General features: G+C 37.0%; 1 protein-coding gene across 1 annotated transcript; it reads right to left on the bottom strand.

Annotated features, from left to right (window-relative positions):
* Window positions 1-1101: 1101 nt before the first annotated feature.
* On the bottom strand, window positions 1102-15489 carry LOC140155931 (alkaline phosphatase-like). The gene is made up of 9 exons (XM_072178949.1): window positions 15313-15489; window positions 14045-14271; window positions 9025-9202; window positions 7447-7622; window positions 6644-6848; window positions 6089-6229; window positions 5072-5266; window positions 4501-4638; window positions 1102-3813 (listed from the first exon to the last, which is right to left on the bottom strand). Exons 1-9 carry the CDS (start codon window positions 15410-15412, stop codon window positions 3590-3592), a joined length of 1584 nt encoding a protein of 527 aa, XP_072035050.1. The 5' UTR covers window positions 15413-15489; the 3' UTR covers window positions 1102-3589.
* Window positions 15490-16446: the final 957 nt, after the last annotated feature.

The following is a 16446-nucleotide window of genomic DNA, read 5'->3' as shown; positions in this document are numbered from 1 at the left end:
ACGAGCTTCACGTAGTTGCAAGATATCCTCGGTCACGAAAGTTATGATTCAAAAAGTAGTTTATGAAAAGTACGAACCGACTTATTATTAAGATGGACATGCACTCATAAGAAACTCATACAGTATAATCATAACTATATAGCGAGGCAGAGTGGTGGTAAACCATGCACACAATTCTGCGATCTGCAGTGTATCGCCGGGAGCTAATTTGTACAACTTGCGGAATTCGACCTTCAGCAAACCAGTTCGGATTTACTTTATATACTACATGTAGTAGGCCATACATACTGTACTAGTTACTGTCCGTTTTCCTATACACAATACTCAGTGCGCTCACCATTGACGCGTGACCTCTACAAATAGTGTATGTTAGAAGTATAGGCCATTGCCTAGTTGACGTCACTGTGTAAAAAATAACCGGCCAATATTTAAAGTATTCTCTGAAATTCTAGAAAATATAGTTTTGTAACATGTCCTAAATTTTTAGCTAATTTAGGTGTTTGGAAATATTGGTACTTTTGTGTTTTAGGAAGGATATGTAAACGACAGATAACACCAAAATATATGAAGAAATTATTTCTAAACCGTGTTAAGTCTGCAACCCATTATGCTTCTCATTTTCAAGAACGCTGGTTAACAATAAGCAGACTATTGTCTCATTTCGTAAACAAAAGCCCACACAGTATTGTTACCTTTCGTTCGCTTTATAATCATTCACCCAACTGAAACTATAATACCAGCTCATTGCTCATTGCTCAGGTAAAACAGACACACGTGCAGTGTGTATTTAACCAGAGAAGATCTGATGTAACATAGTTGAGCTGTTTTCATTGAGTGTTATCTTGGTTTAATAGATTTTAATGGGGTTTAAGTCCTTCAAAGGTCGTGGTGAATTCTACTGTAGACATGACTGCATCATGATTATTTTAAAGTCAACAACATTCAACAATATGATTTTAGCTCCGCGAAGCGAAAAGTAAGCTACGCGTAGCAGCTCCACGTTGTGGCGGTTACGGCCAGCCATATACTGATCATGCGAAAATCGTAAAACATAGAATAGAAACAGTGTGGCAGACTCTCAAAATCTCACATTGTACGAAATCACCATGCGTAGCTGTTGAAAAACGTGAGGATTCATCGTACTATCACGGCAATTTTTGACACGAAGATATAGACGAATCCAAAGAGCCAAGTCATGGTCAGGATTTGGTCGGCCATGACGGGTCCCCGCATGCGCCACACTGGTGTAGTGACTGCCCAATTGGGTGGATTAAAGCCGCTTAAAAATCGATGTTAGATTCTTTTGTGTTGTAAACTGCCATCATTCTTTTGTCTACGTGTAACACGAGTGATAGAATGCAGTTTAAAATACCCTCCAAGGCCGCATTATTTCACATTTTATGTGAGATTAAGCCGACGGGGACCCAACTTTGGCAGCCATTAAGGTATAGGAATGTGTGAATTTGGATTCGTCTATAGGGACGATGACGGTGTGCGCTCCTCTCGTGTCTCATTTTGTAAATTAACAATTAGTGCACATCAGCTAATGCTTGAAAATGGTCGTCATTTTAATATTAACCCTAACTGCCTAGGGGCTTTTTGGCGACGGGAAGGGAAAGAAGGAAAGAATAAAGAGAGAAGGAAAGAAGTTGTTTGCTCTGGGTGGGATTCGAGCCCGAGACCCCTCGCATGCCAATCACTCGGTCGGCGACACTTTGCCACGGGTCTTGGGCTTCGCTGGCCAGCGAAACCGTGCCTATATCGCTTAGGGCGATTGCGTCATCACACCACGTGGGATGCATGCACGAACAGCGCATATATCAAGTAGTATTTTGTAGTATTCAGGCGGGTTAGGGTTAAGCCTGTTTTTAAGTTATGTGATAGTAAAGATGTTGAAGATGAGTTCCACTTTGTTATGAACGGACGGGAGAGCGTGGCGCAATGGTTAGGGTACTTGCCTTTTTAGTGCATGAGGTCCCGGGTTCAATTCCCGGCGGTGGCGATTTGCTGGGATATTTACTTGGAAAAAAAAGTCTGAAATTAATTGGCAACATCTGTAGATTAAATTCAGACTTCCGCTCTCCCCATGGTTCATTTAGAATTGGGTAAATGAATCATGAAAGTACTCCGTCCTTCGGAGGGGACGTTAAGCCGTCGGTCCCGTGTGCAGAGAGACATACCTGTACATGTATTTCGCAGCCAGTTTCGAAAAGAGTAGGGCGTTAACCCCTGACTGTTCCCATCCCGCCCCGGTGTTCAAATGGACCCCAATGGAAATAAGCTTCAATAGAGGCTTTTGGTTATCCAGGGTTATCAAAATCCGAACAAATAATAATATGAAGTGTTCTTTTTACAATGACTTGCGGATAAGATTGCTTGATAATTTTACAAGCATCTATGACTTTGACAGTCTATAGAGATATCTTTATACTTATAGTTATTCAGTAAACTCATATTTTGATAAACGTACTATACATGATATTTAGTAATTTTGTTGTAGTTTAACTATTGTTTACTATTACTTATTTGTATCCGTTGTTTGATCATATCTTATTGTAAGATGAATATCAAATAAATAAATCTTGAATCTTATACACTTGGATGATGTTGTACTCATACTTGCATCTTTCAGCATATACTGTGATGTCGCCCGAAGCTAGCGTTTCGAATATAAACATCTTTAAAAAAGTAATTATCCTCTTTAAATAATGGCCATTATTCAAAAACGGGCTATTGTATCATGTAAAATGCATTGAAGCAGATTTTAGTTCTGCGCATTTTGACACCTCATTTGATCATCCGGCTCTCAACACACGATATTCAAAATTCCCCCGCCGAAATTATCTAATGCAATATTACTTGTGCTCAATTGTGGTCAGCCTTCATTGTGTTACTGGGACGTCATTGCACTGGACAATTTCGGCGCCCGGGAATTTTGAATATCGCGTGTTGAGAGACGGCTGTATTAATTCGTTTTTATGGTCAATATGAGTTTGTTTCATATAAATCACGTGATTCGTGCTTGATAATTAATTTTCTGTCATGTAAGGCATAATGTTGTGATTGCCGGAGACATCATATACGGCCGGATACAAAAATATATACCAACACTTTAACACAGATCATTTATATCTTATTATTATTATTATATATTTTTATATATCTTTATACACCTGTTGATCTATTTATGAAATATATACAGGAAAACACTTCTTTTATAGGGATGGTGAGAAAAGCTGTTATCTCAGTGCCTCCATGAGATATAGGGAGAGCTTTACCATTAACCAAGACAGTGTGAAAGAAATCATCAGTATAAATAATATCAAACCCAAGGGACCATTTAATATTAATAATTATCAGTAACATTATGATATTTCGACTACAATTCTGAAGGAAAAAAATATGTTCTAATGCAAGGAGCATTGTCAATATGATTATCTTTTGCAATACGTTCAAAATTACAATTCATTATGATGATGATTTCCTACGAACAACTTAGATAATGTGATCTTTTAACAAATTAATTTGCAACAAATGGTTCCGGTACAAATTATGTCTGTTTATTTTCAGGGCTGTTCAACTATTCATCCTAGTCTTGTTTTCTTAATTTTCTACGTGGAGCTTGACGAGAACAGTCATTTTCATAGTCTCCTATACATGCTGCGTAACGCATCACATGAGCAATGTAGCTTTGTTCGTGAGTGCTGTGTACCATATGAGCCAAAGGACCAATAGCATATATCGGAACGTCCTCCCCATGGTGAGGGGATATCCGGCGGGAAAAAAGTGCGGGTTGCACAAAATCTGGATCAGCTAAAAAAGAAAAGAAACAAGTTGGGTAATGAATGATGACATTTAATACAATAGCCCCGAAAGACCCATTTTGTTCTAAATTATCCTTGAAAGAGCCCCATTAATTATTGAGTATTTTTCACACAACCTTTTCCCTGAAAAGACTGAAAGAAAATCTTCAACTGCAATAGTTTAGTTTATTTCGCCATTAACATATTAGGTCACGTGAGTACCACACAAATGATTTTAATCACGTCATGAGCATGGTCGTAGTGTCCTGATTAAAGTCGTTAAAAATGTTTTTCGATAGTCACATGACCTTATTATTGCACTTGAAGATTTCCCGGAGATTGATTTTCAGTCTCACAATCTTTGCAATACTTCTGTCTTCTTTCAATGTCTGTTTCTTCTGACCACCTCTTCCAGTGCAACTTTCTAACGTTGCTATTTCATGGACACTTTATCCAAGCCAAATAAACCTTTCGACTCCTATATATATAATACTGAAGCCTTCCGGATATTCTATGAACTAAAAGCCCCACCCTCTCTGTATTAGACAATTTCTTGGACTTACGCTCTCGTAACCCCCCAATTGAAAACCCTTGAAAACCACTTTGCTCTGTGACTAGGCTAGTGTTAACTGTTTCATGGGAAGCTTTGTGATATTTATGTTTAGAGTGTGTAGATAAAACAGTTATGTGTACAAACCGGTGTCAACATTGGTCAGATCTCTTCTGCTGTCAGTTGCTCGGAAGGTGTCCCTTTCTATAGCTCCTCCTGGTCCCCCGGTGTATTGAAGAGTAGACCAAGGTATCCCTTCATCGTCAACCTCATTATCATTAAGGCCTGTGTCACACAAATATAACTAGATTGTTAGATGATAAGTTGAAATTCCATCAACAATTCAACATGATTTGGTACAGGTTAATGTCTTGAAGAACTCACGAAGATTACAAGAGTCAACCAAGAGTCAACAAATTCATTCATTCATTCATTTTTTTCTCTAGATTTTTTTCTTCCGATTTCTTTCTATCTTTCTTTCGATTTCTTTCTTTCTTTCGATTTCTTTCTTTCTTTCGATTTCTTTCTTTCCTAGCAAATTCGTTAATTAACATATGTGCAAATTAACGAGTTGCTCGGACAAGAACTAATTTTAGGGCAGTTTGTTATACTTTTTCATTTTTTCTTTTAATTTACAAATAACACAGATTGCATGTTTGAATCTTAAAACAGGTTAGACGTATTAAAAACCATATTTGTTTTCAATAATATAGTTTACCAAATATAGGATTTCCTATCCCGGTGTTGGCTCCCACAAAGCTCATTGCCTGGGCGTGGTCAGAGGTGACGATGAGGAGTGTATCTTTGATATTCACCATATCCAATGCCTTCTGTATTGCTCGTTCAAATGCCAACGTGTCAGTAAGTGCTTTATAAGCATTGTTTGCATGGTGGGCGTTATCTATCCGGCCTCCTGAAAAGATACAATCGAATTAATGTTATTAACATTTTGGTCATAGTTCGACACATTAATGAATTCATATGACTTATGTTTGTATAATGTTCATGAGGAATACAATACAATTCAATTAGTGTTTTCATGTATAGTGGAAAAGGCGAAGTCCAGAAAATATTTTTCATGGCCGTCAGAGATTGAATGCCCGTTTGAATGCTTCTGCTGATTGTTGTATCTTCCTGTGTCACCCGTGTCACCCGCCAAATCTTCACCCGAACTATATAATACCGCGTATAAACAACCTCAAAGATGGTTGACGCCTTGACAGTGAGGTTCACTCGCATGTAAGTCGCGTCACTTCGCATTCACCTTCACCACTGTTCACCCGATTTGTTTCCACTGGAGCTGTTACCGCATATTGCTCGCATCGCCCTGCATTAACTCGAATTCACCTGCAACCGCTTGCTCAATAATTAGAAAGCTTTAATTGTTCGACCGACATTAATTTTTTTTCCGAAAACTTATGGTTTTAGATGAACTTAGTTTTCGAAAATATTATATGGCGTATTTGATGATGATTAACTGTGTTTTTCAACCGAAAAACAGAATGCTCAATTTTACATCGAAAAACTAATGTGTTTATGGCAGATAACCCAAGTTTATTAGATTGAAACTTGTTTTCAAAGACAGAGTTTTTTCACTTGATAACCAATAGTTTTTCTTGATAAACTAAGTTATCGCTTCGGAAAAAACTATAATCGGCAAAAAAGCAGAATGTCTTGCATGGAATATAACACTTCACTGTGTTGTTTATGTTTACATATGTTAAATCTTATATACCTTCAGCCATCAGAAAATATCCGTTTTGGTTCTCCTGCAACATCTGTAATGCTTTCTCAACCATCTCCTCAAGTGATGGTTCTCCTGCTTCGTCATCTTCACGTTCTGTTTCATACTTCATGTGGCTGGGTTCAAATAAGCCTGCAAGAGAAGATTACATATATAAAGTTTTATTTATTTGTGATTTCTTAAGAAAAGAGATTATTTTGTGGACAACTTTCATTTCATTTCATACTTTATTTGTGATTTCTTAAGGAAAGACATTATTTTGTAGTCAACTTTCATTTCATTTTTCATTGCATTGCATTGCATTGCACTGCACTGCATTTTCATTTCATTTCATTTCATTTCATTTCATTTCATCTGTTCATTTCAATGCATTGCATTGCATTACATTACATTGCATTGCATTGCATTGCATTGCATTGCATTGCATTGCATTGCATTGCATCCGCATGGGTACCAAGCTAAGATTTAATAGCCTGGGAATGTATCACTGTTTTAATTTCAGTTCGGTCCAAATAATAATCAAATAATAAACCAACGCTCGTATACCTAAAAGGAAGTCAACCTCTGCTGGATCAATGGCATCGAATCCTTTTTTGTCCCACACATATCGGGCTGTAGAATCGTTATCATGTGACGCCAACCACTCTTCTATTAGGTTTCGACCATCTTCTCTGTTTCCATTTCGGCTAGAATATTCCGGATCAGAGATATCATTAGGATAGAAGTGTTGTCGACCACCTCCTAATATGACCTATATATTTTAGAACATGAAAAAGATAAAACCTGACTTATTTGAGAAGAAGTTGCAAAAGTTAAAACGTCCTTTTTGGGGCCGAAAAAAATAATTCTGCACACTATTTTTTCAGCAAGTATATGCGCAATTGTCACACTTTAAGCTACTTTATCTTTAGCCCTGTCAGAATAAATACAATTCGCATTCATAATTGAATACCTAATTGGAAGAACGGCTCAACTTCACCATTTTACACGTAAATGAGTTTTATCTACTATTAGTACCTGGATACCCATGGACGTATGCTGTACCGTTGCCATTGAGACATATCATTTCACATGCATGTTATATATAATGTATGTTCATGTACCGGTACTACATATGAAAACAGTCTGTCTCTAAAACTTTTCCAAATGTTAAGTTTTCTGTTAATATCTCAAAAAAAATGTTGGGCCCTTCTTCCACTTAGGTATTCATCTGCAGTGGTGGCTTGCTGGTAAAATGGTAAAATACGCCAAAATTAAATCAATTTTTCAATTTTGTTACGAAACAAGTCAAAAGGAAGTTGCACACCACGGGATGCACATTGCTGTAAAACTGCATGGAGGTGTCATACCTTTACATCTGCAGTTTCCTGAACAAGTTGACGTGCTATGTCAATACAGCCCTCAGATCTCTGCTGTAAGGGGATGTCGGTATCATCCTCCCATCGACGAGACGCAAGATGAGCATACAAGGCAGCGGGGGTAGCATGCGTTATACGAGACGTCGTCACAATTCCAGCAGATTTTCCTGGTAAAAAACAATATTTACTAACATACGGTATTTCGTTATTTATCAATGGAAAGACAAAAGTTTGAACGAGCAATCAGTTTGTTGAATTTAGAGATATTTGAACCCAGGACCTCCGATTGCAGTCGGAAGTGTTTGTATTGACCGTCTATGCAGAATAAAGGGTGGGAGAAAGGTACTTCATTCTATGAAATATCTGTAATTTAAGGAATCGGATATTAATTAACGTTGCACAGTATTTTTGTGGGAGCTGAGAGTACACCAGATTTATCGAATTGCATTCTGAATACGAGGAATGTCCTTCTGATATCAAATAATTTTGAAGTTGAAGGCCTATTCAAAAACATGTAGCTAATTTCTCTGCTTAAGGGCTGGGGTATGAACGTTTGGACAGTATTTATTGTGGGACATTAGAGCACATCAGACATATCGAATTGCATTCTGAATACGAAGAATGTCCTTCTGATATCAAATAATTTTGATTTTTGAGATTCGCAATGTAATACACATTTTATGGCAAATGATTAAAAATTTATATTTTTGATATTTAACAGTACTCGAAGTTAACTCTGTAAATCTGATGAAAAATTAGGTCTTTTGAGGAAAAAAATCCATATTTTCAATATGAAAGGTCAAAATTTTCAATTGATCGTCGACTTTTCCTCCCAGCTACATACACTTTAAGAATATATCATTAGATTTATAAAAATTTACTTCGAGGACTGTTATATATCAAAAATGTGAAAAATATCAAATTTTAATAATTTGTCAGAAAATTTGTATCATATCGTGAATTTCAAAAAATGAAAATTATTTGATATCAGAAAGACATTCTTCTATTCGTATTTAGAATGCAATTCGATGTCTGATGTGCTCTCATGTCCCCCAAAAAATACTGTCGAAACGCTCAAAACGCTCATTCCAGATCCCTTAAGTAGATTCATGCAAAATGTCTTAACACTAGCAGGCTATGTTAACACATCTATGTGACCCTAACAAAGGTGCCAAAATAAGAATTTTGATGATTTTTACGATCCTCCGGATGAGCAAATCACTGAATAGGCCTTTAAGTAGCATTGGGTCACATCGGTCACATAAAAAGGTGAAGCGTCATTAAGCTAAGAATGCAGATATCATATTTAAACATGTTATAGCGTAAAAGACATTGTCATGCATGTTTATATACACACTCACCCACATACCCAAATACACCCCAACCTCTACCCACCCCACACCCCCACACTCACATAGAAACACATCCTCCACACCAGTACACACTAGTACAAGGAACTTATACGATGTCCTCATTCACAAACTGATACTATCTGTCCATCTGTTAATGGCGAGCGGTCCGAATTTTGAGCCATACAAGTTTACGTGGTGAACTAAGTACACACTATACCTGCCATTATTGATTCCTCCATTATATTACTTCCGAGTTTGTTCTCTTCTGTGGTGCTACAAACTGATTGGGTAACGGTGTCAGACACACCAAGCGTTCCGGATTTGGTTTTGACTCCGAAAAACAAGGCGTTGGCAGCCGCTGATGAATCTACTACCTGCCTATCAACACAGTATGTCTGTAACAGTAAAATTGCACTGTTACAAAAAACTTTAGGTTTAAGTAGGGCCCTAAACTAACAAGAAGAGTCTTTCAAAAAGACACAGTTCACGGATCAGGTGTATAGTAATTTGTTCTAACTTTCCATTTTTATATCTAACCTACTCTGCACTGATCTTACAATAAATTAGTGATTTGAGGCATAATGATACCTACATCCTGACCCTGGCTTATATAACTCTCCAGCAGATACAAACTTCCAAATCAATATCACTATAGGCCTATTGAAATTTAATTATACCATGCAGATAATAACCTTGGCACAATAATTAGAAGGGTTCCAATTAAGATAAGCAAACATTACTGGGTAGATAACAGGAACTAAATATCGTCAGTTGGAAGTATAAATTGAGTAAATCGCCTGTATCAAAATATGCAGTGTATTTTTCATATATGCAGTAATATGCTCAGCCTTATCACAAAATAAACAATAGCATTGACCTTACCCACCAATCCGTAAAGCCTATTATAATCATGTGATGGCTCAATCCAATAGTAAACATGCTTAGAAAAAAAGGCAAAAAAATAGCCCTGGCTGCCATTGTCTCAATACAAGATAAGATGTGCTAAAAGTCCTTGTCATGTGGGGCAGGATTAGATAAAGGGATACAAACCTGGGTATGCGACATTGGGAATTATTTCCTAGTCTCTTAATCACAAGGTTGATGGGCAACAATAGCTATTCAAGACATAGTGTATGTTAGGGATAAACTGTGCATATGAGATATGGGTTCAAGTGGGGGAAATGTTCACTCCGTGAACAAAAATGGTATATACAAAAAGTAACATCACCTGCACAGGCCCAAGTCATCATCGGGGTCATCATTCATAGTGATAGAACTTGCTTATGAGCGTAAAGTTGGGTATTACTAACATGTTTTGCTTTGATATTGACTTCTGAGGCCCAGGTAGCCTATATTGAATAAGAATATAACGGTACCCAGTGGTCACCCTTGAACATTTCGAGAAATTCAGGGTCAAAGTTTACACAGTGGTCAAAACTCAAACCTCTTCCAAAATATTTCCCAGGTCACAAGAATTTGGAAAATATATAGTTTGACCTACCTACGTCCAATCAGTCTGACGAAAAGGTCAAAGATTGGAATTTAGGCTCTATATGGGTAAAACACAGAAAAGTTACCAAAATTTGATGGAAATGGCCTAAAATATTTTGGCTTGCTATAATAATTTTAAAATAAATAGTTTGCACCACCTACAATGTTTCGTTACCATGGTAACACCAAAAGAGTTAGGTAACGAAATGTCGCACATAGTATACAAATATATACTGCCATGAGAGGTTCTGGTTAAAACTATGGGCCCGAGGTGAGATCAATAGTACTATTTTCCTGAGGACGCAGCCCCGAAGGAAAATAGTATTAATTGATCTCAACGAGGGACCATAGTTTTAACCAGAACTTCGAATAAAGGCAGTATATATTTGTTTTATATACTTCATTAATATGTTCTTTGTTCATTGATTGGTTAAAAGAAAATTATTTGACGTTTTGACTCTCCAGCTTCTAACCTGAGTGAACAGCACGACCAATTTAAGCACAACCTATATTTTGCCCTTCAAAAAAATCGAATAGGCTAAAAGCGGGCTAACCAATTACAGCAGCGAGAAATCACGCTATGGCAGTTTCGCGTGCGCGAACTGTTCCGTCGCATCGAATGCGCGCACGCGGAAGGCATGGTCAAAAGTACTATTTACGGCTTGGAGGTACTATTTACGGCTCATCCGGGACATTGAAAATACTATTTACGGCTTAGAGGTACTATTTACGGATAGGAGTACTGATGGTAAAACTATTTTTGGTCATGTGATCCACTTTTAACCAATCAATGAACAAGAATATATTGATGAAGTATATAGTATACAAATATATACTGCCATGAGAGGTTCTGGTTAAAACTATGGGCCCGAGGTGAGATCAATAGTACTATTTTCCTGAGGGGCGCAGCCCCGATGGAAAATAGTATTAGTTGATCTCAACGAGGGACCATAGTTTTAACCAGAACTTCGAATAAAGGCAGTGTATATTTGTTTTATATACTTCATTAATATGTTCTTTGTTCATTGATTGGTTAAAAGAAAATTATTTGACGTTTTGACTCTCTAGCTTATATCCTGAGTGAACAGCACGACCAATTTCAGCACAACCTATATTTTGCCCTTCAAAAAAAAAATCGAATAGGCTAAAATCGGGCTAACCAATTACAGTATATAATTTTTATATTATATACTTCATTAATATATTCTTGTTCATTGATTGGTTAAAAGTGGATCACATGACCAAAAATAGTTCTACCATCAGTACTCCTATCCGTAAATAGTACCTCTAAGCCGTAAATAGTATTTGCAATGTCCCGGATGAGCCGTAAATATTACCTCTATTAAGCCGTAAATAGTACTTTTGACCATGCCTTCCGCGTGCGCGCATTTGATGCGACGAAACAGTTCACGCACGTGAAACTGCCAGAGCGTGATTTCGCGCTGCTGTAATTGGTTAGCCCGATTTTAGCCTAGTCGATTTTTTGTAGGGCAAAATATAGGTCGTGCTGTTCACTCAGGATAGAAGCTGGAGAGTCAAAACGTCAAATAATTTTCTTTTAACCAATCAATGAACAAAGAACATATTAATGAAGTATATAAAACAAAATAATATATACTGCCTTTATTCGAAGTTGAGATCAATTAATACTATTTTCCTTTCAGGAAAATAGTACTATTGATCTCACCTCGGGCCCATAGTTTTAACCAGAACCTCTCATGGCAGTATATATTTGTATACTATTCTTTTTATGAATTATTATAACAAGACAAGCATTTTGAGATTTTGATCAAAATCGGACACATTTTGTGCGTTCTTTTTGCAAATAACCTTAGACTGTTTTGACCTCTGTATAACCTTTGACATCATATTTCTTTTATTGCTCAATCGTACCCACTGGGCACCTATCATTTTTGACATCTCAACATGTTAGGTACGGTATCAATTAACTTAAAACAAGAAAATTTTAGTCATACGCAACTTTAAAGGGAATAGAACAAAAGGTATACACTCATAGAAATTGTTCGTTGGCATTACTCAGTAAGTTGATGTAAGTCGTTGCGTCAACTTTCCGAGTAATGCCAACGCGTACAATTTTGAGTAACGCTGACTCGATATCATTATGTTGGTCGCACTCATTTGCACTTACTTTATTGAGTTGTTACAACTCAGAAAATGAAACTAGCCTAGGTTAGCATAATTTTCTAGAGGTGTGCTATAGTATACAAAATTTTGCACTGATTACAAAAATAAATATTTGAATACTGCTAATTGTGCAGAAAATGATCCAATTACGTGAATTAAGTAACAAAGTACCAAATTGGGATAACTCAAAACAATAAGTATCAGTAACTTAATATGAACGAGTTACATCAACTTACATGTTGAGTAACAATAACTCAACTAATTGGTTCTTTGAACCTTGTTTATTTTTCTAAGTTCCCTGAACTTGAATTCAGAAGTTGGCATTACTTAAAAAGTTGACGCAACGACTTACATCAACTTTTTAAGTAATACCAACAAAGTTGATTAGTTGACGGAACGTTTTGAGCTTTTTCAGCATTTTTTAAGTTCGGATAACTAAAATGAATTTTGCTTTGGCAACTTTTACACTATTTTTGAGTTGTCCAAACTTACTCCTTTTGAATTACGCCAACAAGGCGAACAAGTCATTTCTATGAGTGTATCTATTCGACTATCACCTAAAATAACTGCACATGGTCAGTACATCAAGATAAGGCATAATTTCATTGCAAGTTAAGCTAAGCTAATATTAGACAGGAATAAATTCTCTTTTATAACCAACTTGATTTGGTTTAAGACATTTTCATTTTGTTGATGACTCGTTGACTCTTGCGAAGAAATGTTAAGAGAATTGAGACTCCCTACACTGGCTTACAGACGCTTGAGAGGTGACCTGATCCAGACTAATACAAGATCATGCATGTATGGGATTAATGATGTAGCCAAAGAAGCCCTGTTTGAAATGACAAGCCACACTTCGGTGACCAGAGGACATAGTCTTAAAATCATGAAACAGCACTCAAGACTTTAGGCTTAGAGAGCACTCCTTCTCCAACAGAGTGGTAAATACCTGGAATGACCTGTCGAACAATGAATTGCTTCAAGACAGCAGTATAGATATAAAGACCTAGCCAAGAAGTTTAATAGATTTATATTTGGAGTTGGATGTCTCTGGCAACAAGACTCCAATTACGTTGTACGGGGGTTTTTATTCTGTACGTGGAGGGGGCTTACTTCACTGATGCCTTCAGCAACTTAAAATCCTCCAATGGTCACAAATATTTCATGTAAAACTTTTAAAATCAAATCTAAACTCTATGCATTTACGAGCCGCGAAAAAACCGAGCGATCTCCTATTAATAAAGAGTGTAAAAATACCTCGCAGTACAGAGTACTATAGGGGTTTAGGGGTTTCTGGTTCACAAGTTCGTTTTGCCAGACCATGGGTTACCAATTAATATTCTATCATATTATGTGTTATTGTTGATAGTTACTGGTCCTTTTTTTTAACCATTAAGCTTGACTTACATATATATTGTTGAACTTTTACTTATATCATTTGTTTCCCGTGGATTTGGGAGTAACCTGTATAGGTTACAAGACATTTACAAGACACAATCATTATAAATTACAAGTTCCCAATTTCTGAGTCCAATTTCCCCAAACCCGAAATCGTTGGGAATCTATTAACACAATTGCAACAAACTTTATTGTAGGCCTACCTTAGAAAATCCAACATGAGGAAATGTTTCAAAACTGAGCTGATCTTCCTCTCCAGGATTTCCTTTCAGCTGACCTTTCAATATTCTTGAAGCTGTAATGGTAGGTAAATCAAGCCCGTCACCGATGAACATGATCACATTCTTTGCCCGATTGGTGTTGTATTGTTGATCCGATAAAGCCTTGTCTATCTCCGCTCGACCTTTCTGTTTCCAGTACTCGGTCGAAGCTAAAATTCAATTAAAAAACAACAACATTGTTTTCAATACCAAAAATGCTCAAAAACCATTTTAGAACGTGATGTGTTCAAGAAACGTTTTATAGACGTAATAATTATCATTATCATGATTATTGGAACACTAAGGCACACATTGTTAAAAAAAAGTCTTCCTAAATAAAAAATAATTCTGATTGCAAGTGTTGAATTTTTCTTTAATTTAGTGAAATTATGGTGATAAGTACCGAAGAGTTCTGAAACAAACCAATAAAATAATGTATTTTATTATGTATAATGTACACCACTGATGGGTGCGCTTGTTTGTTTGCGTGTGCAATCGCCTTCATATGACACACACGCACACCCCACATTCCAACCCGGGCATTCCAACCGCGGACCACTCGGCAATGGGGGACCGTCCTCGCTCTGTTAGTGGAGGTCTGCAAACGACCACCCGCAATTCGTATTTGCGAAATAGGTCTACGTCCTCTGTCGTTATGTAAGAGATAACGTCCGCAGGTTAAATTCCATAACCTCAAATATACACAAAAAATACGTCCTCGGTATGTCGATTGAATACGGATTCGTACGTCCACGTTTGCATAGTCCTATACAGCGTCCACGTTGACGGCAATCGCACGTAGGGGTGTGTGGGATGTGGTTGGGTTAGGTCTGTAGGCCTATTGTGTGTGCTATGCACGTGCCTGTATGAATATATTATATTTTACCATCCATGATTTTAGGCGTAGGCCTATAACGATATTTTTGTAAGGATATTCGTTGCCAGGAAAGTGTACTTTTCGTGCATGTGGTGTGTTTTATGGGTGTGGGTGGGGGTGTGCATACAAGTGGAGAGAGAGAGGGGGGAGGGAGAGGAGAAAGCCGATATACGTATGGCTTGTGTATCACTTACATTTATAGGTTTATATGACACAACAATTTGAGATGCATAGTTAGGCCATAGTCTTGTTCATAATGACAACCTTTGCAGTAAACGAAAAAGGGTAAAATATAGGTTGAATTTAAAGCAACTTATTAGGCCTAAACACTAACCTGCATTCGTTACTGCACAGCTTGAGTAGATGATAAGTAGAAGCGGTATAATCTTCATTCCCATGATGGTCTCAATAGCTTTAAATACTGCAGCAGCCATATAGGTATATATATGTGATGTTTCTAGCTATTTTGTTCAGTATGTTCAGGGAAGTGCAACAATTGAACTTCCCTGGTATGTTCAACCAAAATCTATGGTTCAACAGATATACCTAAAAACTACATTGTATATAACCATGATTAGCGACTATAGATTATCAACAATCAGGGGCTGTGCAATAATTATGAGGAGAGTACATTCGTACAATTGGGGGGAGAACTATTTTCTTCCTGGTTTTGGTAGGGGTTAAAGACGAAAACAAATTCCCTGTTGCTTCATTTTGACCCTTTACATGTAAAGTCTTTGAGCTTCCTAAAAAGATGAAAATGGGGTGCAAAAGTGCACCCAAGGTAAAAAAATAATGCGAACACTGCGCACACTATTAATGTTATATCTAAACTATTTACAATTTGCAGATTGGCAACCTAAGAAATTTAAATTTGGCGTGTGCGAAAGGTGGGGGGGGGGGCAAGGATTTTAGAGCAGGTCGAGAAGGAACAATTTTGGGCACCCTTTTGGACATTTTACCCGCCGGGCTCATATTTATTGCTCATAAGTATATTGCACAGCCCCTTACCGTAAAGACACGTGCCTGGTACAAAATTATATAAATGGTATGTGTTACAAACAAACCAACAACATAATGCACATATTTTATTATGTATGCACATGTATTTTATAAACAGATCGTCCTCGATTTGAAAGTAAGCTTTCATATTCACCAAATTTCAATGAACACAAAATGACCTGCGAGTACGAAATCTACAATCGACACAATTATTCTCAACATTAAACACATGCATCATCTACATCAAGATTTCATGTTAAATGTTTCCCGGAGCTGATTCGTGTATTTTTTTTTTTTTTTTTTTAAATAGGCCTACATTTCATTAGAGCACAACAGGTAAAAAGGCAATAATTTTCAACAACAAAAATCTTATTTTCTGCATTTTCACAGTATTCCAGTTAAAATATTTTAATATTCCAGGTGTAAATAAGCGGGTAATTTATATTTGCAAGGACATCCGGAACAA

This window comes from Amphiura filiformis, chromosome 6, assembly GCF_039555335.1.
Source record: "Amphiura filiformis chromosome 6, Afil_fr2py, whole genome shotgun sequence".
Classification (NCBI taxonomy): Eukaryota; Metazoa; Echinodermata; class Ophiuroidea; order Amphilepidida; family Amphiuridae; genus Amphiura; species Amphiura filiformis.
Note: the sequence above shows the minus strand (reverse complement) of the source record. Positions and strands in the feature narration are given on the sequence as shown.

What these genes read in the sequence shown, in the direction of transcription:
- LOC140155931 (XM_072178949.1), bottom strand. Translation starts at nt 15,412, where the DNA reads ATGGCTGCTGCAGTATTTAAAGCTATTGAGACCATCATGGGAATGAAG. An exon ending in ATATTTTCTGATGGCTGAAG is followed by an intron (nt 5,267 to 6,088) that starts GTATATAAGATT and finishes GTATCTTTTCAG; the next exon opens with GAGGCCGGATAGATAACGCC. An exon ending in GATAGGAAATCCTATATTTG is followed by an intron (nt 4,639 to 5,071) that starts GTAAACTATATT and finishes TGTGTGACACAG; the next exon opens with GCCTTAATGATAATGAGGTT.